The following is a 27,689-nucleotide window of genomic DNA, read 5'->3' on the forward strand; positions in this document are numbered from 1 at the left end:
TTTGCTTCACTGTTATGTATTCATTATCCGTTTGCTGAGGTTACAGTGTATACACAATACATCGAATGTGAAACTGGCGAACATGATCCATCGATAAAATGTTATAAGTAATATAAATTGATACAAATTGTTTGAACACTTTTAAAACATTTCAATATATTATTATTTTGTGCAAAATTTTTCAAGCAAAGAAGAAAAAATAAGGTGAAAAGGTGATTTTTTATAAACGTTTAGAAAACAACAAACTGAAACGCAGTCTCCAGTACTTATTCAGCCTTTTGAACTGAGGATAGAATGAAAGTTTACATTAAACATTTTAGAGTTATAAATTTTCATTTTGGTGATTTTATTTTAACCTTCAATATTAAGGATTTATTTTACCTGTAATAATTATTTCCCCGACAAAGATTTGACTACCAACATTTTTTGATTTCACATCTACCTTGGAAAATAGTAATCTTTTTTCCTTCTGTTGAATTGTAACATAAAATGAATATCTTTATGCATTTCAAATTATTAAAGTTTGCTACGGATTACACGTAATTCAATAACAAATTAAAACAACTTCAATATTTTTCTTTTTCTGCGAAAGTCGCATTGTACATTCCTACATGTACATACATGCACAGCTATGGGGAGTTTTGTGCAAAATTAGCAAAACTAGTACGGTAAAAATCTGCTCAAAATATGAAAAAAAAATCAATGATCGAAACGCTCTATGTTTAAGGAATCACTGTCTAGTTAGTATAATATGCCAGGGCATCAACAATAGTGGGAAACATGGGATAATTTGCATAACGGGCATACTATACTAACTAGACAATGATTCCTTATATTTCCATTTCATTGTGAAATAAAATTACAGATGTAGACTTTAAAAATGCAGACATAGATTTATATTACACGAGGATTCCCATCCCAATTTCAATAGTCATCGCCCACTGATGTCAAACACAACAGTAGTCGCACGAAATTTCCATGCATGTTTGGCCTCTTAGCATCAGACTGAGAGACAGATGCACACAAGATTTGCATGTATATTAGGCCTCCTTAGCTCCTGACCTATTGACCTGCCTAATTTACATTCCGGTAGAATTATCAAGAAATTAACTCTGCTAACTTTCAAAGAGTTATCACAGAGAGAAAAATTAGAAATGGAAATATTTAAGAAAAAGGACTTATCGAACATAAAAAATACATGTTGGTCGACTTGAATATTGCGTGCTTGTTCAACTAATCCATATATATAGCTTTCTTGTTATCCCAAAAAAAATCCTGTTAGTATAAATTACATCAATTAATTAGAAACCCCCCCCCCCCCCCCCCCCCCGTTTACTATAAGGGTAGAATATTAAGAATGTGTTACCCGTTCTCTTACTTTTTGTTTCAATTTTTAACATGAATGTTTTAAACTATAATAAAAAGTAACTAATATTTGATATGATTAAAATAAATCATAATGTGTGCATGAACTTTCTCAGGAAGGTAACGGTAAAGTTTAGGTTAGAACTTGTAGTCTTTGTCTAGAAATGAATGTAAATGAAGTTGTTGAGTGTGTTACTTGTGAGATTCATGTATATTCTGGTATTGTGGTTTGTTATTCGGTCAGTATACAATGATCGATCAAAATTAATTCATGATCAACTTCATACATGTTAATAAAGTGCGTAATTTTTTTTTTCAAACCATATTTTAAAAAATATACATATATTTTATTGGATGGGGTTGGGTGTTACATTCTGATTCACTGAAAAGTATGCAAACGCATTTAGTTACGAAATAATTCTAAACGTTTTTTTTTCAATAATTTAAACATAAATGTAAAATAGGAAACGGAGGGCCAGGGAAAATTAATCAAATATTTAAAGATTAACCAGAAATAATGGTTTAAACTTTCATTAAACATTTTAAAATTTGATGCATCTAATCTTAATTGTTTTGATTTGAACACGCATTTATTGAGATAATTAAGATTGGACACAAGTTTGACAACTTACAAGTTCCTCATTTGAATTTAAAAAGACCGATTTAATAACGATATCCAAATAAAAAAAGAGTCGAACTCTACGACAAGAGACAAATACAATTTAATCCAGGATGCGGAATGTCTTATCAATAAGCCAAAAAATCGTCAGAGGTGAGGCATACTTATTTCCCGTATTAAAACATTCGAAACTAAAACATGTAAATATAGTAAACGTGATAAAAGAAATGTGGTATCCTTTAGATTAAAAAACCCTGTCGCACTGTTTAAAAATTCAAGTATTGAAAACGTTAACTATATCTATGACAAAACTTTTTTTATGCTGTGTAATATATAGACTTTTAATGCCCGGGGGGGGGGGGGGGGGGGGGGCGCTGTCTCGAACATTTTTAAGATAACTACTTTGATAGTGTAACAGATAAACAGAGACAATGAAGTGCCTCTGCGTCAATGGGGTTGACCCGAGGCCTCTGGCTTACCAGTCCAGTGCTCTACCACATGAGCTTAAGGTAAATCTGCTTGGGCTAGCAGTAAGATGTGCATGCATCGTTCGTACTACCACAATAGGATTTTTTTTTCATCTAAATGTTGCTTATTTCCTTTTACTGTTGCAGTGATGTAGACTGTGATGTAGACTGTAGCAGTGATGTAGATTTCTGCCATTTTTCCCTTGTCAATCATTTCGATGCCCCCCCCCCCCCCCCATTTCGTTTTTCAAATAAATAGTTTACAATGTTTATTTTTATTATTACAAAGAAAAATCTTAATTATTGATAAATTTAAGGAAATCAATTCAAAAGTTTGAAAATATAAATATCATCAAATTATTACGTATGTAGCTTCACGTTATTTTACGATTTTACGTTTTGAAAATTCATGCAGTTACGCACGCGTACACTGTACGTCAAAGTAAATATTCCGTCTTTGTCATGCGATATTTTATACATTTATGCACAGAAATATATGTCATGTTATACATCAAATGAAAGAGAAAGAAAAACTCTACAAGAATCAATAAAAAACTGAAAATGTCAAAATTCTTCGTTAAGGGAGGTTTTTGCTTGGCGCGTCACATTTGTCTTTGAAAAATAACGCTACAGAACCGGAATCGAACCCGACCGTAATGCCAAAAAATATGCGAATTACGGAGCAAGAATTTTTTGCGCACTGTTGGGTAGAATTTCTCCAGTTTCCAGCATTGGTCAATCAGATTCCTTTCACTCCCAAATTTTAGACACATTCTAATATCTTGATGGTGCGATAGTTATATATGGCGAGCGCAAATATTTCTTTTGTAATAATTTAGTTCTAGCTCATCAAGCCGCACATGCCAATTGATGCGTCTAGACTCTGACATCGACGTTGTTTGTAAGTTACATCATTAAAAACAAGCCTGAACAGTGCTGAAAGTAAATGAAGACTGTTTCAATTCATTTACTATTTATCTTCTATATTTATCCATTGAATCAATGTGTGTTAACTTTTACTTGAACTTTTGCTGCTATTCTTACAAGATTGTAGCTTTAACAATCAACGCATTAGGAGTCCAGAGTTACTGAGGAAAAAAATCTGACAAATGAATGTGCAGTAGTCTGAATTTTCTCTTCGCATGTTGCTTTAAGAGCTCCCAGTGATAAGCCTCGCTTTGCGATGCTCGGTGCACTCACTTTTACCAATCTGTGTAACTATATATCATGTATATCCACCTCCCAGTCCTAACACTGTAAAGTTGTCTCTACCATGTCTACATGGGATAAACTCGCAACAGACATTTCAAATAAAGCAGGTTTATCACTGGTATAGATTATTAGAAAGGGTTGGGAGGTGAATAAAACACACAGATTGGTTAAAAAAATGTGTCTAAAATTAGGGAGTGAATGGTACAATGTAGTTGATTAAGTAGTGCTGGAAACTGGAGAAATTCTCCTCAGCTGTATGCAAAAAATCTTGTGCCGTAAATTGCACATTTTTTTTTTTGCATTAAGGGATCTGTAGCATTGAGGTCAAAGACAAATAAAATCATAATGCTACAGTTCTGCAGCTAAGCATCTCTGTAATGATGATTGTAAACATGGTAAAAGCACAGTGACTTTGAAGTTTCCTAAGAAGTATCTTGAAGAGTGATTTAAAGGGATATTTTCAGGGAAGATTCAAGAACATCAACCATCTTTGTATATCAGAGCTCCAGATAATTATTTGCCCCAAAGTGTATTTACTCCCTGATTTTCAAATCAATGCAGATTTTGATTTTCAGCAAAATGATTGAAGAGTATTTTGTTTATATTGAAATGTTTTGGCCTTTATTTTGAGCTTGTAATCGAAGTATGAGTTTTTGAAGAGGGAAAAAACTTCAAAGGTCAGTTCCTGTATTTATTTAAATAAAATTTGTAAATAACAACAAGACTTTTAACTAAGATTGGGAAGCATTCTTTTTTGACAAGGAAGATTATACAGTAGGTCAAGGTACACTGTCAGAGACACAGATAACTTTCTGTTCATTTAAGATATCGTATCAAGAGTAAACTGAAAGAATCTTCGTTAATATGGTAAGTTGAAAGAGATGAAAAATTGGCTATGAACCTATAATAAAAAAAAGTTATGCCTAGTACATAGTCTCTCTACATGGAAATTGATTTTAATCTAAATCTCCGATTCTTCCTCCCGAAATGGAGATCGTCGTCGTCATTACTAGAATATTCCAGGTCACTAAAAGGCTTTTAAATCTGTACTTCGTTTTGAGAAAAAATCAAACACCGAGTTAACCTCATTTCATGTCATTTATTAAGTAAGTCGTACGTACCTGTATTCCTTTCGTGGTGTAATGCGTATCTATGATTGCTAATGCGTAATTGTACGCTTTATTTTAATTTTCAATGCATATTTTGTAACATTTAATGCGTATTTCTGCAAATACGCACCTTATCTGGAGCTCTGGTATATTAAAATTTATGTCATGGCAAAAATGAATTTTTATTGTTTTGCAATTTCCTTTTCAGTGTTGTGAGATTGATAGAGCAGTACCTAAAGGAAAATAACCTGTTGAGGACCTTGTCCATCCTACAGGAGGAGACGGGGATTTCCCTGAACACCGTGGACTCTGTAGACGGCTTCATTAGTGATATCAATAATGGTCACTGGGACACTGTGCTACAGGCCATACAGACACTCAAACTCCCAGATAACAAACTCATCGACTTGTATGAACAGGTGAGATTAATTAATTTTTTTTTAGATTTGTAAGTTTTCTTATTATCAGTTAATATCAATGTTTTTTTTTTTAAATCAATTATATCCATTGGTCTTGAAACCCATTCTTTATCAACTTATATCAAGTTTATTTGAATTTGAGAAATGTTATAGCCTTCCTTAAGATGTATGCAATTCATAAAAGAATTAATCAATCAAACTGACATGTGGAGGTTTTCTGGACAAAAAGCAGTTTAATCAAGCTATAAAGACTGCTTCAATTAATTAGGGCCCCGCAAGGATTTGCGGGTGCCCTATAGTAATCACTCTGTCCGTCCGTCTGTCTGTCTGTCTGTCTGTCTGTCCGTCTGTCACTCTTCCGTCCACAAATTTTCTGTTTTTTTCTAATAACTTTTTTTATGGTTGCCCAATCAAGTTCAAATTTGGTATGGTAGTTCAGTAGGCAGAAATACATATTTTGATGCTAAGTTTGGTTCTCTATGTCCCATGGTTTGGAGCTGGGGTGGTGGGGTAGATTCCTTAACTATGCATAAGAATGAACGGGCAACTTTTTTTATGGTTGCCCAATCAAGTACAAATTTGGTACGGTAGTTCAGTAGGCAGAAATACATATTTTGATGCTAAGTTTGGTTCTCTATGTCCCATGGTTTGATGCTGGGGTGGTGGGGTAGATTCCTTAACTTTATAAAAGAATGCATTGGCAAAGAGAGATAACTGCTGAAGATGTTCCCATTGTAAACTGAATGCTGCTAGAAGTCCCTTGGGATTAATTAGCTTTCCTCCTGAAGAAAATCCAGAGCATTATCTTTATCTGTCACATTGAGATTAATTACCACCTCTGTCTGCAAATGAAGTTTGTTTTGAAGTTAAATCAATTTGGAATGCTATGAACACTCTGAAATGTGGATTTAAATATAAATTTTTATTATTTATTTTTGTTTGATAGTTATGATTTCATTGAATTCTAAAAAAAAGAAAAAGATTGAAGAAGATTTTTTGATTTACTTTTTTTTTTCACTTTTTTCACTTTATTTTTAAATATATTAATTCAAGAATATTATTAATTTTTAATGTAGTTGTATAAAAACCCCATTCTATCATTAATACTGAAAAAGTTCTTATTGTAAATTTAGAAGAAAATGATGAGAGAGGTACAATTAATCCCTTGGGATTAATTATCTAGCCTGCTGCAGAAAATTTAGTAGGCTTTTCTTTATCTGTCACTTTAAGATTAATGAAAACCTTTGTCTGCAACTGCTGTTTGTTTGAAGTTAAGGTCAAGCCTTCATGATATTTGCATTCATTGAAGGCTGGCATTTTATATAACACAAGCTTCATAATTGTTTAAATATACATTCAATGTTAAGTTGTTCTTTACTGCCTAATGTAAATACAAGGATATTATTTTCAGGTTTTTGAATATTCAGGAATTATCTTGAAATTTTAAGAATACAGTTGCTGTTGCTTATTCTTCGTACATTTATTAATCATTCTGTAAGCTGCACCCTTTTAATTCTACCCCATGGCGGGGCCCTTGCTGACTGGTCAGTTTTCTAGTTTCTACATTATTTATCCTGCATGTGTCTGTGTTACAGATAGTTTTAGAGCTGATAGAGTTACGGGAGCTTGGAGCTGCTCGATCACTCCTCAGACAGACAGATCCAATGATTATGCTGAAACACAACCAGAATGACAGATTCCTTCACTTAGAGAATATGTTAGCTAGGTCATATTTTGACCCTAGAGAGGTAAATTTATTGGGGGATTGTTACATTAACAGCAATTGAAACTTTATTAAGAGATTTACATCTATCCAAAGCCAGAAAGAGCCTATTTTGTTAACAGTTAGTTGATTTAATGTAATTAATGACAGTAAATAATACTAGTAACAACAAATTTCCTTTAGGCCTACCCTGAGGGCCAGACAAAAGAGAAGAGGAGGAATGCCATTGCTCAGGCATTGGCAGGAGAAGTCAATGTTGTCCCTCCCTCTCGTCTCTTAGCTCTGCTAGGACAGTCCCTGAAATGGCAGCAGCATCAAGGACTACTCCCTCCAGGTTAGAGGTCATATTAAAGGTCACAAGCAAACATCTTACAAGACTTTTATTTGAAGGGTTTTCTGCATGTTTGTTTTTGCTTCATAGGTACGACTATTGATGTGTTCCGAGGTAAAGCTGCAGTCAAAGAACAGGAAGAGGAAAAATATCCCACACAACTCAGTAAAACAATCAAGGTAGATTTACAAATTTTGAAATATCTCACAACTCAGTCAAACAATCTCTTATTTTTTGGAGGTTTTTTATAAGTACTTTCAAATTAAAAATTGTCATCTTTAATATTTTTCTATTTTAGTTTGGTCAGAAAGCCCACATAGAGTGTGCCCGGTTCTCGCCTGATGGTCAGTTCTTAGTGACCGGCTCAGTGGATGGATTTGTTGAAGTCTGGAATTTCACCACAGGAAAAATCAGAAAAGATCTGCGTTATCAAGCACAAGTAAAACTTTAACATTATTTGTCTTCCATCCTTTGCCATGTTTACTGGAGTGATTTGAAGTATGACGCATCTGGCCTTGCAGAATAATTGTTTTGGGTTGTTTATTTATTTTTCAGGATAATTTTATGATGATGGATGATGCAGTTTTGTGTATGTGTTTCAGTAAAGATTCTGAAATGTTGGCTACAGGGGCACAGGATGGAAAAATTAAAGTAAGATTTTCAAATGTAGCTATGTTCAAGTTCATTTTATAGTATTGAATTTCTCTAGGGAAAATAGTTAGAGACTTATTTCAGGGTCCCTCTTAATTCTATATGTAATAAACTTGAGACATTTAGATAAGCTATTTTTTTCTAATTACAGGTATGGAAAATTTTAACAGGACAGTGTTTACGAAAGTTTGAAAAAGCACACAACAAAGGGATCACATGTGTTAATTTCTCCAAAGATAATAGCCAGCTTCTCAGCGCTTCATTTGACCAAACAATAAGGTAACATTATCCAAGTGTTTAGCTTCATTTGGTTTTGATTGTGTTTTGAAGCACTCTGATCTTGAATTCAAATCTCATTGCAGAATTCATGGATTGAAATCAGGAAAAACTCTGAAAGAATTTAGAGGCCATACTTCCTTTGTAAATGATGCAGTTTTCACAACAGATGGACATCACATATTAAGGTTAGATTATTTTTATCAGAATGGTAATAAAGACCGGGTCTACAAATATTATTCAACTGAAAGGCAAAGAGAAGGTTGTTCTTAAGATTAAATAGCTGAAGTGATCAACAATTAGGTCTGCTTGAAACCAAACTTGCTTTTCTTATAAGGGAGTTTAGAATGAAGGGGATACATTTTTAAAAAGATGAAGATATTTTTTCTTTTATATGTATTGAAATTCTTTTATACAATGTTTTCCGCAATACAAAAATTTTCTGTGTATGGTTGATACTGTATAAGCAGAAATTTTAGCACAGATTCAATTTTGGAATTTTTAGCGATGGTGCTGAAACTGCTAAAATTAAATATTGCTAACAAATTATTCTGCATTGTGGGTTACAGTTATCTTTCTGTGCACTATAAAATGGCTTAATTCATTAAATACTTTTTTTATTGACAAATAGTGAATACATGTATGCGTCTCATTAAAAATTCCACTTATATGATATATGCAGAAATCATTTTGAAAGCTAGCTTTGTTGCTAAATATGCCATCCAAAAGAAAAGGCTTTACACTATATTATAATTATATAACTTTTATTACAGTGCCAGTTCTGATGGAACAGTGAAGGTTTGGAATGTAAAAACGACCGAGTGTCAAAACACTTTTAAGTCCCTGGGTGGTACGTCTGGAATGGACATCACAGTACACAGTGTTCACCCTCTCCCCCGACAGACAGAACAGTTTATAGTGTGTAACAGGTCCAACACCATCGTCATCATGAACATGCAGGGACAGGTCAGATATAACCCATGCTGTTTATTAATTTCTTAATATCCTAGTACCAAGATGGTAACTTTTTTTGTATGTACATGTACATGAATCTAAAAATGTGTTGAATAAACCTCGTCTCAGACTGACTTTTAATTTCGACCTAATTAATTCACTATATGACAGCAAAAAAACTCACTCAAAATAATTTCACACAATTTGAAAATTTATTCATGCTGTACTCCTGAGTAAGACATATCTTTTTGCTTACACAGAAAGTGATGAACATGTACATGACTGTGTAATTCTAATTAAATTGTTAGATTTCATTATGTAATCTGATAAAAAAGTACACATATAAATATAGTTAACTGGTGTTGATGTAGATTGTGAGGAGTTTCTCCAGTGGTAAGAGAGAGGGGGGAGACTTTGTGTGTGCTGTCCTGTCCCCCCGGGGGGAATGGATCTACTGTGTGGGGGAGGATCTGGTGCTCTACTGCTTCAGTGTCACCACCGGTAAACTGGAAAGAACCCTCACGGTAGGTACATTATAAGTTATTATAACTACACTAATACTAATCTGACAGTCAGTATAACATTGTACCTTCACTTACAGTAGTTCTCACGCTGAATCAAAAAGGTGAAGATAAACAGTGATCAGTCTAAAAAAAAAACATCTGTAGGCAAAAACAAATCTGTGAACAGGGCATAAAATTGGGACCTTTGGAAATTCAAGAAAATGGATCAGGTCCCCAGGAGGAGTCAGGCTGGGGGGGGGATGCACAGCCATATTCTTTCAATTAGGGACACTATTACTTACCAAAAATTTCTTGACAAGTCCCCCCCCCCCCTAAAAAAGGTCAGTCATTTTAATTGAGGGGGCATGAGCATATAGTATGTATATTATATTATCACGTGTGCTACATATTATCTGTAGTATATTGTTTGTTTCCTTAAAACATGCCATTTATAGGTAATAATTGGGGGCATAATCCTCATGTATATTGATCAGGAAGAGGGAACATCCATAGTCAGTCAGAAAAAAAGGAGAAGTTCATAATTGATATGAAATGCAATACGAAAGAAAGATAGGTTATATTTGCTTACAAGGTCTATGAAATGCCATAGAATTTATCAATTGCTGACTTTAAACTGACGTGTTGAAAATCCCTGTAACATTAACATTTCTGTCGGTAACCCACCCCGGTTAAGTGATTTATGATAGTACTCTAAGTGTGTTCAAGCTGGGAGAAGAAAACACTATATAGAGACCAGGGCTGGGACGATACAACTTTTTCTATATCGATACGTATCAGGATATTTGAGCCACGATACGATATGTTTCACGATATGTTTGATTGCTTATAAATTCTTTTTTTGCATTGAAATAAACAAATTATTTCTTTGCAAATGAGAATAATTTGTTCAGAATAGTTGTTTATATGTTGTAAAACAAAAATATTTTACTCAAGTGGTGTTAATTATTATTAATTTTATTTCTATATTTATATTTAACTTATTTATTTCATATATTAAACGCCAAATGTTAAATAAACAAAGAAAAACAGAAGTCAGATTTTTTGGGCGATATTTCGATATTTTTTTTTTCAAATGTATCGATATGTGTATCGTCCTCACATATATCACGATATATTGATATCTCGATATATATCGTCCCAGCCCTAATAGAGACAATGAAATTTTGCCAAGAGTAATTGCACAACTTAACTTAAACTTAACAATGATACTTAAGTTATATTATGATTATAACTCCAGTCGTCAGAAATGGAGGATCTCAAAATGTTCTAAGTACTCTTCTTTTTATACTTAAGGGGGCCGACTATAGTTTCCATTGCGCAATATTTCGCGCATCATAGTAAAATGAAGCGTATTTACTGTTTTAATGCAACTTTTTCCGCTTAATTATTAACATTAAACAAAATTAAGAAATTAAAGGTATAAAAATGTAATTACAATTTGATATAACTGATTATTTATCCGAATTTGCAATTGATAGGTAGGTTGACGTAGCTGAGTGTCTTTTTGACGTTATGTTAATCTGTAGCTGTTAAAGAAAGGGGTAATAAAAATATTATTACAGAAAAAGTAATAAACATACGCTCTTGAAATTTTAAACATAGAAATTTTAGAATATCTCCATTATTTTTGTTATGTTTTCTTGTGAATCCATTGTTTACGTCATATTTTGTAGTACTCTATAAAAATAGTAAAATTTGCTAATTTTTTGGCATTTTGAGATGCCCCCTCTGTTAACAAGACGGTAGAATTTTGTGTTTCTTACATATATTGTATAATATAGTATTACTCATCAAATATTATAGTTTGAACAAAATGTCTATTGTCGTATTTGTATAATTTGCTTTAAAGTGCTAAAAATTGGCAGTTTCCTATATAATCCTATAGTAAATATACCTGTATTTTGAGACGGTCCCTCAAAAATACCTGGGCGGTAGATTTTCCCCAAACTTTGCATGAACACTGAAGTTAATGTAAGTTACATATGGTATAAAAATAAAGAGTTTCGCTATTGTAGTTTTCACACAATAAAACTATAGTCGGCCCCCTTAATTTCTACTCAAAGAAATGCAGAATTTAGATCCAGGATGCTCAAGACAGAAAGTGTTTTAGGACAAGCTTATTAAAGGAAAATTAAAAATTTTCTTTTGAAGGCAAAAATTCTTTGTGTGCTACATCTTCATTTTATGACCATAAAAAATTAGTCTTCAATATATCAATTGCACTTATTCTGAATTTTTTGAAATGTATATTTATTTTCTGTATTATATTGAATTTTTTTTTCTTTCAGATATACGTACATTATATTGTAACAATATTATAATGAATTCTTTGTTTTGACAGGTTCACGAGAAAGATGTGATAGGAATCACCCATCATCCCCATCAGAATCTGATTGCTACGTACTCAGAAGATGGCCTTCTTAGAATCTGGAAACCATAACTGAATAATTGGTTCTACTGATAACTGACTTTGTGCTTTATGCAACTAAGTTGCATGCAATTGACAGCATGTTACATGTTTCAATCTGGGAGGGTTTTTTGTCAGTTTAAAAACTTCTGATTTCAGAAGTGATGAAATTCATTGTGATGTATTTTTATCCAAGTTTTTTGTCAAAATCTGATATATCATGATATAAAATTATGAAATTAAATAAATTTGTAGAAATACAGTCATGTATACTTGCTTTTTATTTCGCACATAAATATAGAGAAGGCAAATGAGTAGATGGCTGTAAAAAAAATCCTTAGAAGACTTGAAATATAAAATTTAGTACTCGGCAACATTTGTGGAGCTATTTAAAAAAGAATTGTGTCCATTGGACATGGTTCCTATTTCCCCATCTGCATTTTTCTTCTTAAAACCTCTACATATTCCATATATATATCTTTTTTGTTAAATATGAAGAAGGAAAATAGTAAGTTTTATTGTCATCAAAAGTTAATCTTCAACAAGCTATTTCAGAGAACCTGTGTCCCCATACTTAAGGAAAAAGAAAAGCAAGTGCATATGTGGGGAGGGGGAGGGGGTGGGGCACTTTAAGAAGGGCAGGTGGGGTTGGCCATATAGAGTAGTAGTATAAAATTTCATTGCAAAAGCTTAAAAAGTTTCACTGGAAATCAAAGTTTCACACACACACACACACACAATGTATGAATTTACGACCTTTACCTTTTGACCTGAGATGTACTTGATCATGTGATCAAGTTTGAGCAAATCAGACGGCTTAGAATAATAGAGAAAAATAATATATATAATCAAATATCCAACTATGAAACAGAAAAGCCAGGCTGTGGTAACTTTTATTTCAAGCTCACTGTGATATATCGAGTCGACTTATGAATGGATTCAACGGAAGTAACTTTTGTAAATCGATAATATCATCGATATACTGGTATCTGAATATCGAAGTGAAAAACAAGTGCATTTTTTCTCTCTTGTATATTATTTTGAATAAATTATGTTTAATATGAATACAAAACCAGGTCTGCTATTATAAGCAATTATCATCAATAATATCGGGGCGCAATTTTTTGTATATATTACAAAGTGAAAGTTACAACCGCTTTTATGTTTTTGTTTGTTTGAGCAAATCAGACTGCTTGGAATAATTTCGAAAATTTTTCACTTACATAAATTAAAAAACCACCACTTGCCATGCAGTGGAGGCCGGCCGGGCTTTAAACTGAGACCAGTACTGGACAACTAGGGCCATTGCGCGAGTGAGGGATTTTTTTTCCGAGCCAGCACATACCTCCTCCTGCAACACAGGACCTCAGTATACCTATAAGTTCTCATTCAAAGGACTGGTCTCTAATTTCCGCAGTGGGATTCGAACCCGTGACGTAAGGATCAACTGTTTCATACTTGGATATTTTACTTGAAAAAAGCATTAATGGTATTTTAATTTAACAATCAAGCTCTATGATAAACGTGATGACTTTTTAAACTTTTCTATCGTCAACTTCCCTTACTTATGCAGCAATATACCTTCATCACCTGCATGCGGAGTTGATTCGACACGCAAGAGCATGCTCTATGTATGAACAATTTCTAAAACGAGGTAAATTATTGACAAACAAGTTGATGAAACAAAAATATCAGCAGTCTCGTTTAAAGTCATCATTTTCTTTGGTGGATACAATGACCTTGTCAGCAAATACAATTTACCATTGAGTCAAATGCTGACTGACGTTTTTCATACTTATTGTTAGTCCATTATTTATACACTGAATTGACGACGGATTTTTCCGTTATTTCCCGATCATGACAAGGAGCACACGGCGGGTATGACCGGTCAGCAGGGGATGCTCACTCCTCGATGGCACCTGATCCCGCCTATATTGGAGTTTCAGACAAAACTATGAATTGAGAAAAAGAAATCAAGCTAGCTGGCGGCCGATGGTTACTTTGTGTATTAATGGGTATTGATATGTTTTTCTATATGGGAAAAATATGTGACGTCAGGTGCTTGTGAACAGGTGAATGTACAGTCACGTTAAGACCGTATAGCTTCCTACCACAGGCACTTGTTTCGGAAATAAATTTTAACCCATAATATACATATTATGTTATTATTATACAATGGTTATGTCCGAAACAAGTGCCTGTGCTCGCTACACCTTAAGAAATTAATCTCCATTCCTAATCATGCTAACCGAAATGTTCCTTTTTATAGTTTTTATTAACCAATATTAAGGGCCATCGTTGGGGCAAAAAGAAAGACTTAGTACATTTAATCTTATATAATTATGTACATTTAGGAAATTGTTTTATAGGTATGTATATATACATCATATATATGTGCATATATTACTAATTCATGTACTTGAAAGTATTATACCTTTACATAATTTTCATGATTAATTTGAAAAATGATTAACAGTACTGAAGAGATCACGTATACTCATACTTTCAGTACTTTGATTTTTCCGGAAATGAACTTTGCTTTTGGAAGTCATGAAGGACCTAAATATACGAAAAGCTTCGTCCAATGATTTCGAGGCAATTTATAGTTTACTTAAGGTACGTTCCTTTAATATCAGAGTGCGGTCGACATTGCAGCGACTAACCTAGCAACTAGGTGTATAGATCAGCTGTACTGAACGGACAGCTAGCTTAGCCGCTAAGTGTCAGATGTCAGATAAATATTAATATACATACATGTTTCTGTAATATAACTTACTTTTGGAACAAAAAGAATTTATTTTTACTGCTACGCTGTTAAACGTACCCCAATAACAGGTCGATCGAGAGAGAGAGAGAGAGAGAGAGAGAGAGAGAGAGAGAGAGAGAGAGAGAGAGAGAGAGAGAGAGAGAGAGAGAGAGAGAGAGAGAGAGAGAGAGAGAGAGAGAGAGAGAGAGAGAGAGAGAGAGAGAGAGAGAGAGAGAGAGAGAGAGAGAGAGAGAGAGAGAGAGAGAGAGAGAGAGATATTTTCAGTTAAGGGGGCCGACTGGGGTTTTATTGTGTGAAAACTACAATAACAAAACTATACCATATATAACTTACATTAACTATAGTGTACATGCCAAGTTTGGGCGAAATCTGCCGTCCAGGTATTTTTAAGGGATCGTCTCAAAATATAGGTACATTTACTATAGGATTCTATAGGAAAGTGACAAATTTTAGCATTTAAGGCAAATTATACTAATACTACAATAGACTTACCATAATATATAATGAGTAATACTATATTGTACATTATGTGAAAGAAACACAAAATTCTACCGTCTTGTTACCAGAGAGGGCATCTCAAAAAGGCCGAAAATTAAAGAATTTTCCTGTTTTTTTTTTTTAGAGTACTACAAAATATGAAGGGCACTAAGGTGTTATATGAAAAACTGATAAGAATAATGGAGAGGTTCTCAAATTTCTATGTTTTAAATTTCAAGAGCGTATGTTTATTACTTTTTGTTTAATAACATTAACTTTTATTACCCCTTCAGCTTATCATAACGTAAAAACACACTATAACGACGTCAATCTATCTAGATGTACCTATCAGTTGCAAAATCGCTTAAAATTCAGATATATAAAATTGTAATTACATTTTTAAACCTGCATTTTCTTAATTTTGTTTAACCTTATTAACCAAGTGAACAAAGTTGCTTTAAAACAGTAAATACGCTTCATTTTACTCTGATGCGCGAAATATTGCGCAATGAAAACGACAGTCGACCCCCTCAAATTTATTACAGACTGGATTAAGAAATCGATTAATTTATATAAAAGGTATAACGAGCAGTGATCGATTTAGAAAAATCCACAAAACAATACAGTGCCAGAGTCTTCATTTCCGGGTCGTCTTCGGTTCCGGGTCACTCGTGTGTATTTTATGTCATATTGTTAAAAAATACACTGGTCATGAAGAATTGATCTTTCTGTCTGTAGTTAATTAATAACAAAAATTTAAAATCAACTTTAAGAGAGCATCCGAAAACGAAATTATGAAACGCGCACTGAAGACAGGATGTTTCTGCTTCGTTGACGGGCTACCTCAGAACTTGCGTTTTTTTTTGTTCGCTGTAGCTATCTAATTTGCATGTATAGTTTAAATTTATGTGTGTATTTCTTTTCTTTGTTTATATCAATTTTATTGGACAGGATATGCGAGAAGAAGAGGGCCGTCAGGCGGCATTAATACTGACGTGTGAAGGTACGTTAGAAATATAAATTAAAATCCACCTGTGACGTCATTCTTTTGTTTGAACGCTCCATTATTTATAAGGAATGGAGCGTTCGGAAAGTAGGTCAACCATTGTTATATTTAGTATAACACAATAACTTTTGATAATTTTTATTTCAAGCAAAATTACTTCACTTTTTATTAAATGAAATATTTACAGACTTGAAAATCGGATCCGGACTTGACACATTCACAGTGGCTATTGTTATTGATATCAATATCACTGTCTTTACGTCCTTGGAGAATTTCACTCAAATTCCTTTTTTGTGCTGCGGTTGTTCGCTTGTAGTTCCGGATAGCATTCGATCTATGGCCAGTTACCTCCGAAATAAGCTGCTCATCCACGCCAGCGTGATACAGTTGAGTTGCTGCTTAAGCGCGTAACGAGTGGTTTGTTCTAAATCCATGTAGTCCTCCCTGTTTGCACAGATCAGAAACAACATTGGCAAGTTTATGCCTACCAATGGGCTGAACAGAATACCATTGTTCCTCAGTTGGTTTTGCAAGTGGGCGAAGATGAAACGCGTCACACACTTTTACATCGGGACACCTACTAATATATTTCTCACAATATTTCACTATACATCTGTTAGGCATTTGCTTATTTTCATATGCTTGGACAGATTTTTTGGAAATTTTTCTATGTTTTAATCCACCTTGATTACTCTTTGATGTGTCCTCCGTATAACTAAGAAATTTCCCCTGAGCGTCCTCAGAAACAGATAATTGTGAACGGTCTCCTCTTCTTAAACTTCGATGCTCTTGTCCCCCACGTAAAGCGAAATGAAGGCCAATTAGATAGAGTAATGTATACAGAAGCTGTTCAGGGTCGGTGTCCCCTAGAATACCTTTAGACCACAATTAATATATCTTCCTCGTCCTCTGTAATTGGTAAAGCCTGTTTTTTTGCGCCACCGACTATCTTTGGCCTTTGATTTCATAACATTATCCAAGGTGTTTTTTATTTGAGAAAACTCATCATCAGTTAAGAACTTGTAGTTATATCCAAGGGTATCCATGTACAACTGTAAACAGATCACAAAACTATACAATGTTTCTGGTTTGAACATATTTTATTGCACAAAATATATACAATGGGATTGGGCACAAGTTCTAAAAACTTAAATCGCCCTCTCCCTACATGAGATATTATAACAGGATGAATTAGAAGTGTTCAACAGTTTGTACAAAATAAATAACAAGTAAATTAAATAAACTCTCATTGTAGACATATAGAGACTGCTACATTATTGTATATACAAATAGTTTTAAAAAATGTGTACAATCAGTTAAATCTACCAGAATGCTGAATATAAGAATGTACTATAGAAAATAGATATTCATTTTCAGCAATACTGAGTGATGTATCCCCCCAAAGTAAAGTCTGAATGTCAACAATATGGACTTTATTAAATCTCAAAAACTTATCGAAAAACTCTTTCCTGGCCTCGTTGTAGTTAGGGCACGAGAAAAAATAATGATGCGTATTTTCTACCTTACCGCAGGAACATAGTGGACTAGATATTATATTACATCTATAAAGATCAGCGTTTAGCACGCAATTGTGCCGAAGCCGTGTATGCAGTATATTGTTGCGTCTTTTACCAAAATTAAAATATGGCGGAGCTTCTGTTATTTTTTGTTTAATTTTACTTTTGAAAACAGACAAAGAGCTCGAAAGTCTGGTATTTAGCGGTAAGAAATTCAACTCATTTATTACAGTTGGTACAAATGATGATTTGTAGGTTTGCAATTTACATACAGGTATACTATAATTTTGTGAGTTTCTTGTTGTATATGCAGAAGCATTACATCGCATATCAGGTATAATCTCAGATAGGTAATCTGGTACTAAATCATTGTGAATTTTGTACATGATATTTAATCTTTGGATCTTACGTCTGTCGCTGAGTGGTTCCCAGCCTGTTTCAAAATACAAAGAGTCTCTAGAGGCAATCATAGTTAGTCCAGTAACAATCCGAGCTGCGTGTAGTTGCAATTTTTCTAATTTTTCAGAATCGATGGATAGACAACCACCCCACACAACTGAAGCGTACTCAAGTTGGGGACGGATAAATGAAGTATACATAAGTGAAAGGCTTTTTCGATTTATTTTAAACTTAAGTTTTTTCAAAAGACCTAATTTTTTGTATGCATTAGACAGCAAGATTTCAATGTGAGATGACCAACTTAAGTTGTATGAAAACGTTACCCCTAGATGCTTATGAGTTTGAACATATTCTAATTGGCTATCCTGGAAAAGGAGTTTTGGAAATTCTTTGTTTTTTCTTGTGTTAAAAAATACAACCTTAGTTTTAGAGGGATTAAATTTTAGCAACCACTTTTTAGACCACTCTTCCAGAGATAAAAGATCATTATTCAGATGACCTTCTATAGATTTGACACATTTAGATGCATACTGCAAACTGTTATCATCAGCAAAAAGTCTACAAAAGCTTGACATCTTGTCAGCTACATCGTTCACATAAATTAAAAATAACAATGGACCTAATACAGAGCCTTGTGGAACACCCGCATAAAGGGATTCAGAAGGGGATACCAGGTTTTTGTATATCACTCTTTGCGTTCTATTCTCTAAATAGCTTTTTAACCAACTATACATATCTTTCTTTACACCATACATTTTTAATTTAAATAAGAGACCTTTGTGCCATACACGGTCAAAGGCCTTAGATAAGTCACAAAAAATCATACAGCAGGATTTGCCTTCATCAATATTCCTAACAATGTTATCATATGTTTCTAATAACTGATATACAGTAGAGTGACCAGGTAAGAAACCAGCCTGGCATTTATAAAAAATATTGTTAGAGTGAAAATAGTTGTACAAGTGTTTAAATACAATACGCTCCATCACTTTACTGACACAGCTTAACAATGAAACAGGTCTATAGTTAGATAAAACTGCAGGATCATCTTTTTTAAACAAAGGGATTACATTAGCTAATTTCCATTTTTTTGGAAAAACACAGTCTTTCAATGAACGGTTAAACAATAAGCACAGAGGTTTAACAACAGATAATTTTGTTGATTTTAACATTTTATGGCTAATACAGTCTTCTCCAATGGCTTTATTGACAGGTAATATAGATAAAATGTCAATAATTTCTTGTTCACAAATAAAGATATTGTCAAAAACACTATTGCACTCAATGTTTTCTTTAGGTAATTCAGACATTTCATCATCAACACATGTAATTGAAGCAAAATAAGTGTTGAGTACATGTATCTTATCTTCCTCAGAAAAAGCAAACTTAACATCACCTGATGCAGATGTGTACTGTAAAGGGGGGATGTCTGTGGTTGACTTACTTTTAAAAGTGTCTCTTAGAAGTTTCCAGTAAAGCTTAGAGTTGTTTTTACTTGAATCAATTAGTTGTAATTCAAGAGTATTTTGATAATTTTCAATAGCATGTTTTTTCATGTTATTAAATTTATTTCTTATATGCTTAAAATTATCCCAATCACTCTGTTTATCACTTTTTTGTGCTTTTCGTCTCAATCTATTTTTTTCCCGATGGGTTTTCCTTAAAAGTGAATCAAACCAAGGTTTGTCTTTGGGTCTTATTAATACTGATTTTTCCGGTACACATTCCCTAACGAGATCTAGATATTTGGTTGAAAAATTTTCGGTAGCTTCGTCAGTTGATTCTGCATTACAAATAAGATTTTCCCAGTCAGCATTTTCTATAAGGTTATTAAGTTTTTCTATATTAGCATTTTTGTAATCCCATATTTTCCTAACATAAGGTTGACTTTTGATGATACTAGATTTTAAAAAAACATAAGTTGCTTTATGATCAGTTAGTGTACTGTCTGTGTTTATCACGCCTGAGTGGAGTGCTACAAGGTCTGAGCTGATCAAAACTGGGTCAATAAGAGTATTCGAAGTGTATGTAGTTCGTGTCGGTTCGCTGATTGTGTTTGTCAAGTGATAATTCAGCATGATGTCTTTAATAGGAAGTGTGCGAGTATTGTCAAGGAAATCAACGTTTAAGTCACCTACAATTATAAATTTGTTGGATATATCTGATACTTTTTCAACTGACCATAAAAATTTGTCCCAAAAGGATTTTTCGCTACTGGGTGGACGATATACAGTATACAACAAAGAAAAAGATTACAGGTAGGTTCACTTATTTCTATCCAGACGCATTCGATTGATATGGGTTCAAGGTCAATGCGACGAATAGCACGAAAACATGAAGAATACATAGATAATGATACCTCCACCATTAGAATTTCTATCTTTGCGAAAAATTGTATCATGACCTTCAATCATAATGTCACTATTACAAATACTTGAGTCCAAGTGTGTTTCCGTGAAACATAAAATATCAAAATCCGTGATTAATGCTGTTACATTTTCAATCTTATGTCGTAAACTTCTGATGTTTAAATGAAAGATGTCCAATGTGTGTATCTGATCATTTGTAGGTCCCGGATTTATTTCAATGTCCCCTGACAAAAGATGCAAGAAAAAATAATTTGAAACCAAAATTGCAGATGCAGAAAGTTTTGAAAAATACCACACATTTTTTGTAGTTTAAACCATTTCTTTCTAGAGTTTATCAAATATAAATGTAGATTTTTGACATCTAAAAAAGGAAAAAACACTATTTTGGATCGTACATCTGCTATTGCAGTAATAGTTGCCAATAGCGGCGATATTGCTCGATAGAATTACCTATCTTTGATTAAAATATTGATACATTTTTCTTTAAAAATAGATAAGCCGCAATGTATAATATGTGAGAGCAATATCGCAAATAGGGCGGAGCATACATACAAGACTGTGAACACATGAAAATGGAGAAAAACAAACAAAAACAAAAGAAAATGGGGGTAAAAAGACAAAAAAATAAAGTACAAAACAAAAATGGAAATCTATGTGATTCAGTCATAAGTGACATATGTACAAAAGAACGACCGATCACCATGAACAAAAAGAAACCAAATGACATAATCAAAGGAGAGCAAGTGGGTGAATAGTGCTATATTTACATAAATGTAGTGCTTAATAGCTACATATAATACAGACCCTAAACCGTGCTACTACACCACTTGCACGGTACGGTTCGGTACGCTTTGAGAACGGAACGGTTCGCTTTGTTCACGGTACGGTACGCTTTGAGAACGGAACGGTTCGCTTTGTGCACGGAACGGTACGCTTTGTGCACGGTACGGTTCGTTTCTTACACGGAACGGTACGCTTTGTGGACGGTACGTTTCGTTTCTTGCACGGAACGGTTCGTTTTGTGAACGGTACGCTTTGGAAAACGGTATGCAAATGAAGTGGGCGGAGCCTGTTAGCTTTGGTCATTGATTGGCTGAAAAAATAGTCCATTTTAAACGAATTTTGAAGATCGTTATGCACGTGTACAATTTTTTCCGTTATTAAAGAATGTATTATTTATTTTTCATGTTAATTGAAGTATTAATGAGTTTCTATTTATTAGGTATGTTCAAATGTTTTATTACATGCACATGTATGCTATTGTGTTTATCATAGTCTTATATGCTATATTTCGGGTTCAATTTTAAAAATTAATTTACACTGAAGCAGAGATGGAGGAAATAAGAAAATAAAAGGAAAGGAAAAACATCGTCCCACTGATCTTTTTGGCATTTGTAAATACATTGATATATAGGAGGTAAATATTTCTGTACGTATTTTAATTTTACGTATGCCGAGGCTGTGTCTTAAATAGAAAAAAATACACACATGTATATAATAAATTTTCATTCTAGAATAAAGCTTTAACATAATTGAATATATACTTGTTCTATATTTAACACTATACACGTATATAAATTATTTTCAATTGATTGATCTATAGATAAAAATATGACTATTCGTGCTTTTATTTTTAATCTTAGTAATAAGAAATGTAGATTGTTTCTCATTTTTAAAATTGTTTGATCTTTCGTTTAAATGTCTGCCTTAGAAGAGAAATTTCAGTAACAAAAAATAAATTTATTAATAAAAAATGTTGAAGAAAAATAATTTAAAAAAACTTACAGGGCATAGAATACTTGCTTGTTTGTTTTTTTTCTTTTTTTCTTAAGTAAATCTTTATTTAATCTGAAAATCTTTAATTACTGTGAATTTAGATACGAAAATCAGAAGCAGAAACTCGGAATCAATGAAATGACTTCCGATCGCGAAGAAAACATTTCTTTTCATAAACTAGTATTATGTTTTTAAAAATCCTTTCAGTCTAATTAATTATTTAAATAAGTTTTTTTTTCATTTTGTTAAGTTATTCTTTTCTTGTAAAATGTGTAAATACTATGTCGTGAAAGAGAGAGAGAAAGCGGGAGATACGCAACCCCGTTACATGATCTTAAAAAACCTTTAAGGAAAACCTTGAATTTATCTCATTCTTCGTTTCATTTACATCGCCAAAGTCATAGATGCTATTTAATTTCCACAACTGTGGTTCAAACTTTTTACAACCACGGTGCAATGCATTCATTCTCTGCACATACATGCTGTGCAGGACATCCTTGTGCATCACCTGTCAATCAAAATCGCATGACGATAGGTGACCTTGAAAGTCTGTTTACGCAAAAAGAATTTCTCTTTGATTTGAAACATTCTGATAGTCAGTTCAGAATTCACACCTTTTAAAAAATATTGGGTCACAGCCAGAGGGTCGGGGTGCCGTGTATTTAACACACCTTTCAAATTATTTAGTTTTGACTACATCAAGTGTACATGTATTTTTTAAAACTCACTCAACTGACATTCAGCGAAACTCATCTACTTCTAAAATGTCCCTTTTCAGACACAGTTAGATAAGGGTATATCGATTTCTGCTATAAAATGTGATTTTCCCCTAAGATAATCATTCAAGTTACAAGAAACAATTGTTGTATTTTAATCAACAACCAACAATGGTTCACATGACTGGCAGAAAATAGAATTTATTTGAAATATTATATTACTTAAAGCGCGGTACATTATTTAAAGCGAATTGAGACTATAAATTGAGAATGCGTGAGGTACATTTACTATAGGATTCTATAGGAAAGTGACAAATTTTAGCATTTAAGGCAAATTATACTAATACTACAATAGACTTTTTGTTCAAACCATAATATATAATGAGTAATACTATATTGTACATTATGTGAAAGAAACACAAAATTCTACCGTCTTGTTACCAGAGAGGGCATCTCAAAAAGGCCGAAAATTAAAGAATTTTCCTATTTTTTTTAGAGTACTACAAAATATGAAGGGCACTAAGGTGTTATATGAAAAACTGATAAGAATAATGGAGAGGTTCTCAAATTTCTATGTTTTAAATTTCAAGAGCGTATGTTTATTACTTTTTGTTTAATAACATTAACTTTTATTACCCCTTCAGCTTATCATAACGTAAAAACACACTATAACGACGTCAATCTATCTACATGTACCTATCAGTTGCAAAATCGCTTAAAAATTCAGATATATAAATTTGTAATTACATTTTTAAACCTGCATTTTCTTAATTTTGTTTAATTTTATTAACCAAGTGAACAAAGTTGCTTTAAAACAATAAATACGCTTCATTTTACTCTGATGCGCGAAATATTGCGCAATGAAAACGACAGTCGACCCCCTCAAATTTATTACAGACTGGATTAAGAAATCGATTAATTTATATAAAAGGTATAACGAGCAGTGATCGATTTAGAAAAATCCACAAAACAATACAGTGCCAGAGTCTTCATTTCCGGGTCGTCTTCGGTTCCGGGTCACTCGTGTGTATTTTATGTCATATTGTTAAAAAATACACTGGTCATGAAGAATTGATCTTTCTGTCTGTAGTTAATTAATAACAAAAATTTTAAATTAACTTTAAGAGAGCATCCGAAAAACGAAATTATGAAACGCGCACTGAAGACAGGATGTTTCTGCTTCGTTGACGGGCTACCTCAGAACTTGCGTTTTTTTTGTTCGCTGTAGCTATCTAATTTGCATGTATAGTTTAAATTTATGTGTGTATTTCTTTGTTTTGTTTATATCAATAAATTTATTGGACAGGATATGCGAGAAGAAGAGGGCCGTCAGGCGGCATTAATACTAACGTGTGAAGGTACGTTATAGGTATTACGTATCTTTTTTATTTACTGAAAATTCCGGTAAAATTGATAGGTACGCGAACTACTGTGGTCCAAGTCATTACAAACTTAAATCTAAAATACGTTAAACCCCGTGCGGACTCATTATATAACATAAACTAGATGTCTATACATTGTCTACATGTGTAACATTGTAATAATTTCCTTAAAATTTTGATGCAGAAAGATAAATATTTTTTCCCTAAATGAAAGATCTAATCAGGTATGAAATTACTAATTGTAATTTAATGTGATATCAATAGGTGTCTAAACTCTCAAAATTAAGAAAAAATACATAATTCATCTTTCAATTTAAGTTATTTAGCACATGTCTATCTCTTATTCTATTTCACAGTGCTTTGATATCCACTGTTCAAGAATCAAACTTTGATATTATTATATTTCAATTATTTCAGAGTTTAAACGTGATGGAGAAAATAAGCTTTTCGAGGCACATGTCGTGGAATTGAAAGACAGTAAGTTTGTTCAAAATCAAAAAATGATGTATACGGAATTTTTTCCTAATCCTTCTGATTTACAAACAAGTACAACATCAATAACTTTCATGAATCATAAATATGATTTCTATAGCAAAGAAAATTCCTATTTTTGTGTTGCTGATATTGATGTTTAACCGTTCAAAATCAATACAGTATTTTTATTTAATCAGTTATCCATACATTTCAGAGAATAGTTTACAATTCAAAACATTAATAATTTATGAATAAATAAATTAAAACAACGAATATTAAAATGCTGAAAATTAAATAGCAGTTTATCCGAGTATGGTCTAGTTTCCTTAAGATTCAACTTTGTCACAAATTTCCTATTAAAAAATACAGTTATTCTACTGAAAGTCATAGATGAAATTCGAAATGAGTGTATTGATATTATATACCTGAGGCATGTGCAACTAGAGAAATGATTATATTTTTTAAATTGATCCGCAGGTAAAGAAGTGATTGGATTCGCCACCTATTTTTTTGGATTTAATGGAGATTGTGGGAAAATCTTATACTTAGAAGACATTTATATAAAACCAGCACACAGATCCAAAGGATACGGAACGACGGTGTTTAAATATATAGCAAAGGTAAATTAGATTGGTGTACATGTACTAGTACGTGTATTGACAGCGTGCTCATAGAACGCGGTGAGGAAAGGGTGGCTAATCCCACTCTTTTAAGATAGAGAATTTCGCTGTCAGGACAAATACGGGTAATTTCGTACTTACTGGAGCAAAAGTTCACTTACTTCATTAGTTATTTCTCGAGAGTTAATCATATCAAGAAATTAAAAGGCATTGTATATAAAGCAGGTAGAACAGTTTTCAGTCAATTTTAACATTTATCCATTTGATTGTAATATCTTACAGGTTACCCTTGAGAGCGGGGCTCGGCGTATGGAATGGTGTGTTATGAACGATCCATCGTGGAACGCGAAGACGATTGAATTCTACAAAAAGTTTGACAGTATCGACGAGAATTTAAAACAGTTGTATCTTCAAGGAGATGTGTTAAAGAAATGTGCAGAATTTTGATATAAGAATATAAGATAAATTTAGTGTGACTGGCAGACAAGATATTGGCTATAACCCCGTTCTTTCTCCTGGTGTGCAGTCATATATAGTTGTGTACTAGCCTATACACCCTGGTGTCAAGAAAGTAAAAAATATACACATAACTTATGTTTTCTTTTCTTCTTGCATATGATTAATGTTTAAATGAATCTTTATGATAAAGCTTATAATTACCAGAAGGCCTTATTAATCTCCCTCTCTTCTAAAGTTTATCAAAAAAAAAATTTAGCATTGATTTTTATTAATCAAAAATATGTTAGATTCAAATGAAGGAAACTGATGCTCTTTTTTTCCAAAAATTAAATGCATTAAACTCATCATGTAATGAAGAAAATTGGAGGCAGTATAAATAAAAATAGAAAGAAACATAGAATAAAAAGATTTTGAAAAAAATGTATTAAATTCATATAAGAAAATATACAATGAAGCGAGGCCAACTGTCAGAATATCACTAATTTCCTATGCTGGTTAATACTGTGTCCATCTGAGAGTGAGTTATCATTCTTAAATTCTTTACCCTTTAATTTTCCTTAAAGAAAAAAAAACTGTCTAGTAATAAGAATATTCTACTGAGTCCACTGTTTATAATACAACTTTTTAAGTTCTTATAAAATGATAGAAATTTTATTTTATTTTATTTATTTGCTAACAGGAAAATATGAAAACAGACGCATGTCATACTCTTTTGACATTATTATTAAATGACGAGAAAATAACCCTGCCCCTCCAGCTCGAAACACCTACCCTAAATCGTTAAAATTGTTGGGTATTGTCTTAGGAAAGTCTCTTGGCCCCTTCCACTATAGAACCGATTAATATGATTAAGTACATGTTTTGTTTTGCTTGTCAGTTTAATAAAAATACTCATATACTCATAAGCTCACATATATTTGTTTATGTAGTATAGAGATTGTATACAAATTTCCTTTCCAAAAAGATTAAAGCTCTATAATTGTAAATTTCAAGCATTGTGAAATGTAATTTATCTGTTACATGTAGTAGGTGAACTGTGTAGACTGCCATCCTCACCCCCCATTTCTCTCCGTGATGACCCAGTTACTAACAAAAGAATTGTACGGTCGCTGAATTTTTCGAGTGAAACGCGATATTTTGATAATAAACATGATACAAAGTAATGTTTGCATCAAAATGTTTCAGTAGGGCGTTTCTCGAGGTTAACACGGGTTAAGGTAAGTTTTCTGGATTTTTTGTTTTTGTAGGTAATGGAGGTTGCACAAGACAATGCATAACTAATTTTCAGAAACGAAATTACTTATACATATTTCAAACTAGTTGGACAGGAAGCTCTTTTTATGTAAACAGCTGTGGGTTTTAAAGTTACTATAGTACTTCACCAGGCTCTTAATAATATTTGTGTGTGCATTTGCATACATTTATTTCCGTATCTTCTGTGGTAATATTTTCACAGCTTGTAGATTAACATTACAAAAATATCGATTTTCCCTTCAAAAAGTACATGTAGATATGTTTAATCTATATAAGCCAAATTACATCATATTATATCATATTTATTTAACAATAAGTATTTTTGTGCACCAATCCATTGACCATGTTGAAAGAAAGAAGTGGGTTAGTTTGAAATACCACTCCTCCTTAAAGCATCAACTTCGAATTCTATCCAC

The 27,689-nt window shown here is 32.9% G+C and overlaps 2 protein-coding genes across 2 annotated transcripts; both read left to right on the forward strand.

Moving 5' to 3' along the window:
- Positions 1-4,980: 4,980 nt before the first annotated feature.
- Positions 4,981-12,299, forward strand: LOC134238123 (WD40 repeat-containing protein SMU1-like; the record flags this gene model as incomplete). The annotated part of the gene is made up of 11 exons (XM_062720246.1): positions 4,981-5,191; positions 6,787-6,939; positions 7,098-7,248; positions 7,336-7,424; positions 7,544-7,684; positions 7,801-7,896; positions 8,048-8,175; positions 8,259-8,360; positions 8,946-9,138; positions 9,498-9,650; positions 11,992-12,299. Coding segments are annotated over 11 exons (1,516 nt in total), but the record flags the coding sequence as incomplete, so codon positions are not given.
- Positions 12,300-14,592: 2,293 nt separating this feature from the next.
- Positions 14,593-26,150, forward strand: LOC134238124 (thialysine N-epsilon-acetyltransferase-like). Its single transcript, XM_062720247.1, has 5 exons — positions 14,593-14,673; positions 16,253-16,304; positions 24,884-24,943; positions 25,418-25,560; positions 25,843-26,150. The coding sequence occupies exons 1-5, from the start codon at positions 14,608-14,610 to the stop codon at positions 26,005-26,007; spliced, it is 486 nt and encodes a 161-aa protein (XP_062576231.1). The 5' UTR covers positions 14,593-14,607; the 3' UTR covers positions 26,008-26,150.
- The last annotated feature ends 1,539 nt before the right edge of the window (positions 26,151-27,689 follow it).

Source organism: Saccostrea cucullata, unplaced genomic scaffold (genome assembly GCF_032062105.1).
Source record: "Saccostrea cucullata isolate Sc308-1 unplaced genomic scaffold, CSIRO_AGI_Scuc_v1 ctg9308, whole genome shotgun sequence".
Classification (NCBI taxonomy): Eukaryota; Metazoa; Mollusca; class Bivalvia; order Ostreida; family Ostreidae; genus Saccostrea; species Saccostrea cuccullata.

Excerpts from the sequence above, each read along its gene's own strand:
- LOC134238124 (XM_062720247.1), top strand. The coding sequence starts at position 14,608 with ATGAAGGACCTAAATATACGAAAAGCTTCGTCCAATGATTTCGAGGCA. Across the intron at positions 14,674-16,252 it reads CAATTTATAGTTTACTTAAG|GATATGCGAGAAGAAGAGGG; the intron begins GTACGTTCCTTT and ends TTTATTGGACAG. Across the intron at positions 25,561-25,842 it reads TGTTTAAATATATAGCAAAG|GTTACCCTTGAGAGCGGGGC; the intron begins GTAAATTAGATT and ends AATATCTTACAG.